General features: G+C 37.1%; 1 protein-coding gene across 1 annotated transcript in view; it reads left to right on the top strand.

Moving 5' to 3' along the window:
• The window catches only part of LOC106870401 (protein SEC13 homolog), a 15,366-nt gene continuing 5,723 nt past the window's right edge, over positions 1–9,643 (top strand). The window contains exons 1-6 of the mRNA XM_014916452.2: positions 1–140; positions 2,862–2,906; positions 5,818–5,933; positions 6,859–7,010; positions 7,656–7,745; positions 7,833–7,876. Coding sequence (XP_014771938.1) covers positions 138–140; positions 2,862–2,906; positions 5,818–5,933; positions 6,859–7,010; positions 7,656–7,745; positions 7,833–7,876 — 450 coding nt within the window. The 5' untranslated portion in view covers positions 1–137. The remainder of the gene's footprint in view (positions 141–2,861; positions 2,907–5,817; positions 5,934–6,858; positions 7,011–7,655; positions 7,746–7,832; positions 7,877–9,643) is intronic.

Here is a 9,643-nt window from a genome sequence, read left to right as displayed (position 1 = left end):
TTACTGCAGTAACCTCCCTTGTGGAACTCGCATGCCACGTCCGCATCGTATTGCTGGAGGAAATTTCGGCTTATCTCAGAATAATTTTCATTCCTGGAGTCTAATTCATTTCTAGTCGTGTATATCAGTTATTCAATATGGTAAGTTAATTTCTTGTTATATTTGCTTATTCTTTTTATTTCATTACACAGAAACAAAAATAAATCGCGATTGATAATTAGCATTAAGTATTTGACATCTATCAAACCGGTGTAGCGAAACACTATAAGATTTTTTAATATATTATCAATATTTTAAAACTAAACTATTTTCATTTAGTGATTTTAAAGTGTATTTTGTTCACAATTAAAGAGGTAAATAAAATAAATATTGTTCTACTAGAATGTTCCCAAATATAAATGTAGTTGTTTATTCTGATCGAACAGACCTGTAGTCTGTCAGGCCCATTCTGAAGAATTTTATCAGCGGGTTATAGTCTAAAATAATTATCAATAATTAAATCCGATGAATGTTAAATATTGTTTCCTGCATCACAAATAATGAAATTCATATTTCTGAGTGGTTGAATAAAACTTGTCAAATAAATTTAATACTAGCTTGGGAAATGATTTTGAGAATCTCTTCTTGAATTGAGGATGTATTATTACTTCGCAAACAGAAATATAATATAAACAATTATTCTACACAAGCTATTCAATTCTCCAGTGAGTTTCTGAATAGGTTTGAGTATACATTTTACTTAATACTAATTCTTTGATAGTTAAAGCGTTTTTTTTTAAATTAAAGTTTATTTTAATTAGATTTATTATTGAGTGAGAAAGTTGCACACGCCATATTATTATTTCATCCTTTCGGGGAGGGGTGTCAGTGAAATAAGTACTGGTTGTACACCGGGTTGATGTAATCAACTAGCCCCTCACCCTCAAATTTCAGGCCTTGTGTCTGTAGTAGAAAGGATTATTATTATTTAAAGAACCTGACATGGGTGAGGTCCTGGTCAACTTAGATCAATCCAAGGGTTTCGATACAGTCAACCATCGGTACCTGGTGCTGGTCCTCAAGGCAGTTAGTTTTGGGCCTGTATTCAGGGGATGGATTGCTGCAATGTACATCGATATCTATTCAGTGCTCAGAGTGAATGGTCACCTCTAGGATCATTCAACATCATTGCTTGGCCCACCAGGGTTGTCACTTCTTGGATCATTTAACATCATGTCCTTGGTCTGCCAAGGTTGTTTCCTCTCATCCCTGTTGTACATACTGACCCTCAAGCTACTACTGCACAAGCTGAAGATGTTGAGGGGCATCCTGTGTGAACAAGGATGTGGGAGATCTGTCTCAGCATATACTGACGACGTAGTGTAGTGATGTCAAAAATCAAACGAATCAAGATAATTGGTACCACTCTCGGGCAGTACAAAATGGTATTGGGAGTGAAAATTAATCATTAAAAGTCAATGGTCTTGTGGCTCAGCATCTAGAGAAGCAAGTCCATGACATCCAGCCATGTTGTTGGGCGCTGAATGGACAGACTGGTTAAATATTTGGGGTCTGGTTTAAGTCAGACCTCCAGATGGACAAAAACTAGGATGAGGTAATGAGCAAGGTGACTACTGTCATCCAGAAATTGACTCAGCAGAAACTATCCCTGAAAGGTCAGGCAGAGGTGGTGTACATTGCATCCATCATCTACTCCCTGACCATTGTGCCATGTTCTAGTCTTTGTCTGACTGCACTAGAGTGTATTCTCTTTTGCTTCTTGTGGACAGGTCAGGTGATCCATCTGCTGTCAACACCTGCTGCATGGTGGACTGGGGTGCTATGGCTGATGATGTGCAAACATGTGCTGAGGCTACAACATTTCCAGCACTTGCTTGACAGAGAATAAGTGTGGTTGTCAGATGCATTTCCCCAGCTTGTCTCCTTGATGAAGCTGTAGTCCTGGGTCAAGCAGAGACTGAAAGAAAACACTTGGAAAGTGGAATATCTTCAAGTACTTACAGCCCTCAGCCAGTTGAGCACTGCAATAGGTGGAAAATCCAGTTTAGCATTCTATAGAGGATTAGTGGTAGGTAAAAGTGATGATATTGTTGGGGAGACCCTGGGCATTAAAGATGATCAACTGGTTGCTCACTTCTGGAAAACTTTCAGCTTGGGATTGATGGATAACGTCCAAAAATCCTTGATCTGGCAGTGCTAATTTGAGATAAATTCTACAGGCATGGAAGTGCTGTCAGCCAAGCATGTCCAAGATGTGTGCGTGGCAATGAAACTATCCTCCGTTCTTGTCCACTGCCCAAGCATTGCTGACATGTGGGTTTATGTTAAACACCTTTTGTCATGTGTAGGGCAGATCCACCTATCGACTGAATCCATTGTGAAGATTGCCCTGCTGTCTTCTTTTAACCAGAAAGAGCAAGCAGTTTTTATATGCCTGGTAGCCATTGCAATTGAAGGGGCTGAAGACAAACATTTCCTCTTTGGTCAATTCAAGTTTCACTTGAAGAGGAAAATAAGGGAGGAGAGTTAAGTGTTACCTTCCAGCATGATGTGAGTGAATGGGCCTGCCCTGAGTATACGCCTGTAAATCGGAGATAAAGAATTGAGAAAAAGCACCTGCTCCTGAAGTCAGAGCAACTGTGGTTTTATGGGGTTTTTCCACAAGCAGTCTTCAAACATCCCCCTATTGAGGAATACTTATTGTTCAAATCTTATTATGACTATTTTTTTATTAAACCTGTTTACACACAAATCCCTCACAACACACACATATACACTGTTTTGTCCTGTGTCCTTTGTGGTTAACAGAGATCATTTTTATTATTACTTGCCATTTTCATCTTGTATTCTTTTTTTTACAGGTATCTGTAATCAACTCGGTTGATACAGCTCATGAAGATATGATTGTGAGTAAAGTTATATAATTTTTTTTATTTTAAAGGACACTCCATTTACATTAATTATTTTATTGTTATTTAGCCTCAGGTCATCCCCTATTGAGCAGACCTTTGATCAAAGGTATTCCATTCTTTACCACACAATCATTTTTGTATATTGAAGATTACATTGTCTGCGTTGTCCTTTAATAAAGAGAGTAAGGTGTTATTTGAAAGTAGTTTGGCTGCTATATCTAACCAGTCAAATAACTCTTTAGAGGCTCCCTTAGGAGCAGATAGATATTTGTCATAAACATACAGCCATGGTTTCTCTGCACAAGTCAATCTGCAACATACCCAATTAAATCATTTTGTTTAATCTACTGCATATCCAGTTCATGTCACTTACATTGTAGCTCATACTGGAACTATTAAGTTGAGGAAATCATCAGAAATACAAATGGATCTGTTATACATTGAATATGAGTTTGGTTGTTTTTGTTTTGTGATTAGTCTCAGTGTGAAGATTGTGCCAAATGATTACCTTTCGCTGCTTAACAGGGATAGTAACTTTTTGAATTCCAAAGTCTAGAAGGTTTAGTATTATAAAGGTGGCAAGATGGGAGAATCCTTAGCACCTTGGACAAAATGCTTTGTGGCATTTCTTCTGGCTCTTTATGTCCTCAGTTCAAATTCTTCCAAGGTTGACTTTGCCTTTCATCTTTTTGGGGGTCAATAAAATAAGTACTAGTTGAGCACTAGGGTCGATATAATCAACTAGCCTCTCCCCTGGAATTGCTGGCCTTATGCCAAAATTTGAAACCATTGTTGTTGAACTGACTGAAAATCTCATTTGTTACTGCAATGAAATGTTACAGTTTCATGTGATGCAGTTTCTACTTAATGCATGCAAAAAGTTATTAGAATGTGCATAGGCTGCAGTTAATCTGTTGTGAACTGTCTGACATTTCTAGGTGATTTATGAAGCATTAGAGAAGCAATCATTTTGGCTGATAATATACCCAGCTTCTAAAGCTGATTGGGTATTTCCTTTTGGAATTTCGTGCAATCTTTTATTGGCTTATAGTAGTTCAAATGGAACTTTTTTTTCAAATGGAATTTTTTTTAAAGATGATTTTAAGATTCAGTGAAATGATGCTATGACATTTGATTGAGAGCTTTATGTTGTGGGCAGGTCAACTGAGGAAGCAGGCAACTTCATTTCACATCTTAAACTGAACTGAAGGCCATTATTCATTCATTTATTTCATGTTTATTTTTCTATGCTGGCAGGGAGTAGATGGGGACTTCTTTGAAACAGGGTTTTACGTTTGGATGCTTTTTTTGTCATCAGTTCTTGACCTTAACTTTTCAAATAAGTTTTTTATTCCACAAATCTTTGTAAAAAAAACCAAGTAACAGGTCATAATATCTTTTCTACTAAAGGCACAAGGCCTGAAATTGTAGAGGAAAGGGCTAGTTGATTGCATCGATCTCAGTACTCAACTGATACTCATTTTATCAACTCTGAAAGGATGAAAGGCAAAGTCAACTGTGGTGGCATTTGAACCTCAGAGCATAAAGATGGGTGAAATGTCACTAAGCATTTTGCCTGGCATGCTAACAATTCTGCCATCTCATCAACTTTTGGTCATAATATCAACAAGGAATATGAACATACCACTGGCTATGATAAGCAAAGTCTTGTAATGTCAGTATTCCATGTATTCATGGACATTCACACATACACAATATATATGGTATTTGTTGACCTAGTGAATGTCTTTGACAGGGAGACAAATGGCTTTTGAGAGCTGTACAAGCCATTTGGAGAGGTATAGAGAGTTAATAATGAGTATAGTGAAGGTAGGAGTACATCAAGGATCAGTTTCCAGCTTCTTTCTGTTCATTTATAGTCCTCTAAGCCATAGCAAGAGTTTACTGCCTGCTGCCCATAGGAAGTAATATATGCATATGAGCTAGTTCTTATAACTGAAACAGTAGTAGAATAGGGAAAGGAATTGCAAAGAGAAAAGACAGGATTTTGACACCATCAAGGAAATAGCAGTGGTTAATGTGAAGAAAAGTTGTTACAATATGTTGTAACTAGTATAAACTATGGATTCATAAGAGATGTACTGGAATCACAGGAAGGATAACAGATATGGTAGACATCATATGCAGCGGTGCACAGGGGCAATAAGTACTAAGAGCACATGTGAACTAGACTCTCTCCAGTGCCCTAGTAGCTGTCTAGGAGTATTTGATAGTTTCTATTATTTAGGAATTGAATTAGAAATTGAGATGGGTGTTCTGAAAGCATAGTAGCCACTGTAAGAACTGGTCGGTAAAAAATTCAGGGAGCTGTTATCTCTGCTGACAGCAAAAGGGTTTTCTCTAAGGCTTTACCAAGATGATGAGAATGATAAATATGAGGTAAGGTAATGGCAATCTAGTACTGGGATTGATTATTATTTGGTAATTGTGGTCCAAGTGAATGACTTTGCTCTGAACATTGGAGGAAGACAACTGAGACAGAGCACTGTCTCAGACAAAGGGATTAAGTTGATTACATCGACCTCAGTGCATAACTGGTACTTAATTTATCGACCCGGAAAGGATGAAAGGCAAAGTCAACCTTGGTGGAATTTGAACTCAGAACGTAACGGCAGACGAAATACTGCTAAGCATTTCGCCCGGTGTGCTAACTTTTCTGCCAGCTCGCTGCCTTTCGGCAAGATAACTTGTCTAATGAGATAACTTCTCTGATGCTGGTGACATGATAAAACACACCCTTTTCACACTGTAAAACATACATAACACCAAAATTGGCCAGTTTTCTGTTGTGTGTGCAAGACGATGTGTATTGTTGTAACTTGTCTAACCCATACCAACATGCAAAAATATGTTCATTTGTCTCATTTATTATTTTTCTTTCCAGCATGATGCTCAAATGGATTATTATGGTAATAAGCTAGCAACATGTTCTTCTGATAAATCTGTGAAAATATTTGATGTCAGAAATGGCAGCCAGACACTTCAGGCTGATTTGAAAGCGTAAGTATTTGATATAAAACTTTAACATTACATTGCTATTTATTTTTTTTCTTTAAACATTGATAATTAATTCCACATTGCATTTGGAAGTAGTTAAAAATTGTAAAGTAAACCAATATATAGTTCCCTGCAATTAACTATTTTGAATGTGTTTCACTAATGTGTGTGGGTGTGTGTGTGTCATACATACATTAAGAAAGGAACTTATGGGTGACATGTGGAATCTGCAAGTTACATTGCAGACTCCCTCAAGGTTTAGAGTAACTCCAAACAAATATTGATATAAGGTAGAAGGGGCACTTTTGTCCTCTTCTATGAAATGACCTCTCTAGTGCCAGTAGCATGATAATACACACCCTCTAGGCTGTAAGACATGCACAAATAAGTTGGCCAATTTTTTTCTGTTGTTGTGTGTACAAGATGATACACTCCTTGATGAGTGATGACACCATGTAAACAACCTGTTCAACCATATCAGCATTCAATGCAGACATAAAATGATGATAAAATGTATCTCAGACACAGCATACCATGTATTGGTTTTGTTGTGATTGAAAATAGCATGATGTACTGAACTGTGAAAAGAGGAATTTGAGAAAAGTGAAACTGATCTTCAACAAAAAGAGAACTGGATGAGACGCAATCTGTTGGTCATTCTTGCCAGGTACTCTTGTTTGGCTTTCGAAAACTCTTCTTGAATGGCTTTTAAGAGAAATGATAAGCGAAGAACATAGCCATCATTTCTTGAAGTGGGTCTCATCTCTATCAGGACAGATTGTATGCTGTATATGGTGTCATCAAATTGGTGTTAAATATCTAATTCTATGTCTAAAAGTTTTCTTCAGTTCATTAACACTTTTCTAAAAGCTATGGGTTTAACTTTTTGCATTTGAAAACTGAAATCTTTTCTTAAAATTCTCTTTAGACATGATGGACCTGTCTGGCAATTAGCATGGGCACATCCTATGTTTGGATGTTTGCTAGCATCCTGTAGTTATGATCGTAAAGTCATAATATGGAAAGAAACCAATGGCACTTGGGCCAAACTCTATGAATATTCAAATCATGACTCCTCAGGTAAATAACACATTTAATAATAAAATTCACAATGTCATTAAGCGTATATCTGTTGATTAGAACATTTACTTTGTATGATTTTTTTTTCCATATTGTTGTGTTGGGCAGGTCTTCAGATGTAAATGTCTACAACTATCTAGGTGTTTTTACAACATGCCTGGGTATTGAAATGTGAGAGATGCTTGTTTAACTTTGGGTATTTTCTTGTATCATACTTTTTTTCCTTTTTGAAAGAATGATTTGAGAGAAATTTGGCTGCAACATCTTGCAGGTGAAGAAACCACATAAAGGCTCTCTGGAGATTCTTGTTTTCCAGTTATATAGAGTAGCTTAAATATGCTAAAAGTGCTTTGCTTCTAACAAATTCTAATGTTTAACTTATACCTTAAATATTCAACAATTATTGGAGCCTGGTGTAGCCATCTGGTTTCACCAGTCCTCAGTCAAATCGTCCAACCCATGCTAGCATGGAAAGCGGACGTTAAACGATGATGATGATGATATAGAGTAAGTCAATGAAGGAGCTTCTATGTGATTGCTTGATCTAATTGAAATATCTGCAAAATCTCCCTCAAATTACATCTTACCATCATGGTAATTTATCACCAGACGAAAAAATTAGAATAAGAATTTAATCTATTTCAGTCAATTCTGTCTGCTTTGCTCCACATGAATTTGGTCTGATGTTGGCTTGTGCAAGTTCAGATGGCTCCATCTCAATTATCTCAAGTCCAGGTAAGTTTATATTTTTTGTTATCTCTATTTTCTGTTCTCACCTCAGTGCTTTGTTATTTTTACATTATTTTGAATTTTATTTTGCAGGTGAAGGAGATTGGGACACAAAGAAAATCATGAATGCTCACTCTGTAAGTAGTTAAGTTTATTGCTGTCATCATATCAGACACTTAATAAAGTTGTGCAGGAAGTTGTTATCTTAGTCAGCATTTATCGTCATCAAATGTTACAAGGGTAAAAGGAAGGAGATATACAAAGAAGTGGAAGACTATAAAGGTGTTAATTTGATGGACCAAATCATGAAAGTTATAGAAATAGTTGAAATTAGTATAAGATAAAGGTAGGGTGGGTGGAGTTTGGGATTTTATTTGGATGTAACTCCACAGATGCTATATTTATGGTGAAACTGCTGCAAGACATTTCTGAAACAGTAATAAACAATTTCACTTTGCATTTGATGACATAGAGATGGTTCTGAAAAGTTCTCATGTTCTAAAGTGTTGTGAGAAATGAAAAAGATAGATTTATATGAATGACTTGTTGGTACAGTTTGGACTCTATTTGAAAGTACAATAAACAAGTTGAGGGTTTGTAACAATAAGGGTGTTTAGTGTATTGGTGGGTATTTTAACTATAACAACCACACCACACTTCAGGTCACACTAACAACCTTAAATAATATATGCACACTCTAACTCCAAGCAAATGTTAGCATCAGATAATATTTTCAACATTGTCAAATTTCCAAATCAGTAAACTGAACAAAATCATAACAGTTCTAATGCCAAACAAAATAAAAGTGAATTAGCTTCATATAGATCTTCACCCTCCTTTGCCCACTCATGATGTCACTAACTCAACACGTCATCCTCTTGAAGCTAGTGGGGTTTCTTGGTAATCCAAAAGTTTAAAGAGTTCTTTCTTTTACATGATGTGCTTGTTAACTCTCGGCAATGAGACTAATGTGAAGAGAAGAGAGAAGCAAGGCAAGTGGGTGAGCAAAAGTGATTGGGATGAGAGGCTGGTAGGAGAGAGATAGTGCTGGATAAAAACAAGGGATACCAATTACAAGTGATTTGGGGGAGAAGGAATGACAGCTAGTCATAGAGAAAGAGTGATGGTAGGGTTATGGAGTACAAGCACATCCAATGCAACCTCCTACACAGAGGCCCCTTGATCTACGAGTAATAGGGATAGTGATAGAGTGGATTAAATATGGGTTGGTCCAATGCCATTTCTTGGTATATAGGTGTCATGGTACAGTGAATAGGAAAGATCCACTGCTATCTTTAGACACACTGGCAGCATTGTATAGTGACAAGATAAAAGTGTGCAGAGAGATTGTGAGAATGACAGAGAAATGATAAATAGAGAGATGTGGGAGTATCATTGAGGAGGAGAGTTAGCAGTTGTAGACTGGGCGGAAACACATTGGATAATATGTCTCTGTCTTAGTTTAATATATACATCATCGTGGCACGTGAAAAGACATTTGAGCGAGATTGTTGCCAGTGCCGCTGGACTGGCTCCTGTGCAGGTGGCACGTAAAATACACCATTTCGAGTGTGGCCGTCGCCAGTACTGCCTGACTGGCCCTCATGCCAGTGGCACGTAAAAGCATCCACTACACTCTCGGAGTGGTTGGTGTCAGGAAGGGCATCCAGCTATAGAAACTCTGCCAAATCAGATTGGAGCCTGGTATCGCCTCCTGGTCCACCAGTCCTCAGTCAAATCGTCAAACCCATGCTAGCATGGAAAGCGGACGTTAAACGATGACGATGATGATGATCATCATGCCTCCCAGCTTTCATTACTTCTACCAATTTTATGTTCAGTTACATTAGTAGATTTAGAATAATTACTTTTAAATTTGTGTATAATTTTTTTTTTTTTTTTTT

The sequence above is a fragment of the Octopus bimaculoides genome, chromosome 1 (genome assembly GCF_001194135.2).
Source record: "Octopus bimaculoides isolate UCB-OBI-ISO-001 chromosome 1, ASM119413v2, whole genome shotgun sequence".
Taxonomy (NCBI): Eukaryota; Metazoa; Mollusca; class Cephalopoda; order Octopoda; family Octopodidae; genus Octopus; species Octopus bimaculoides.
The sequence above is the reverse complement of the archived record's forward strand: the minus strand, read 5'-3'. Positions and strand labels throughout refer to the sequence as shown.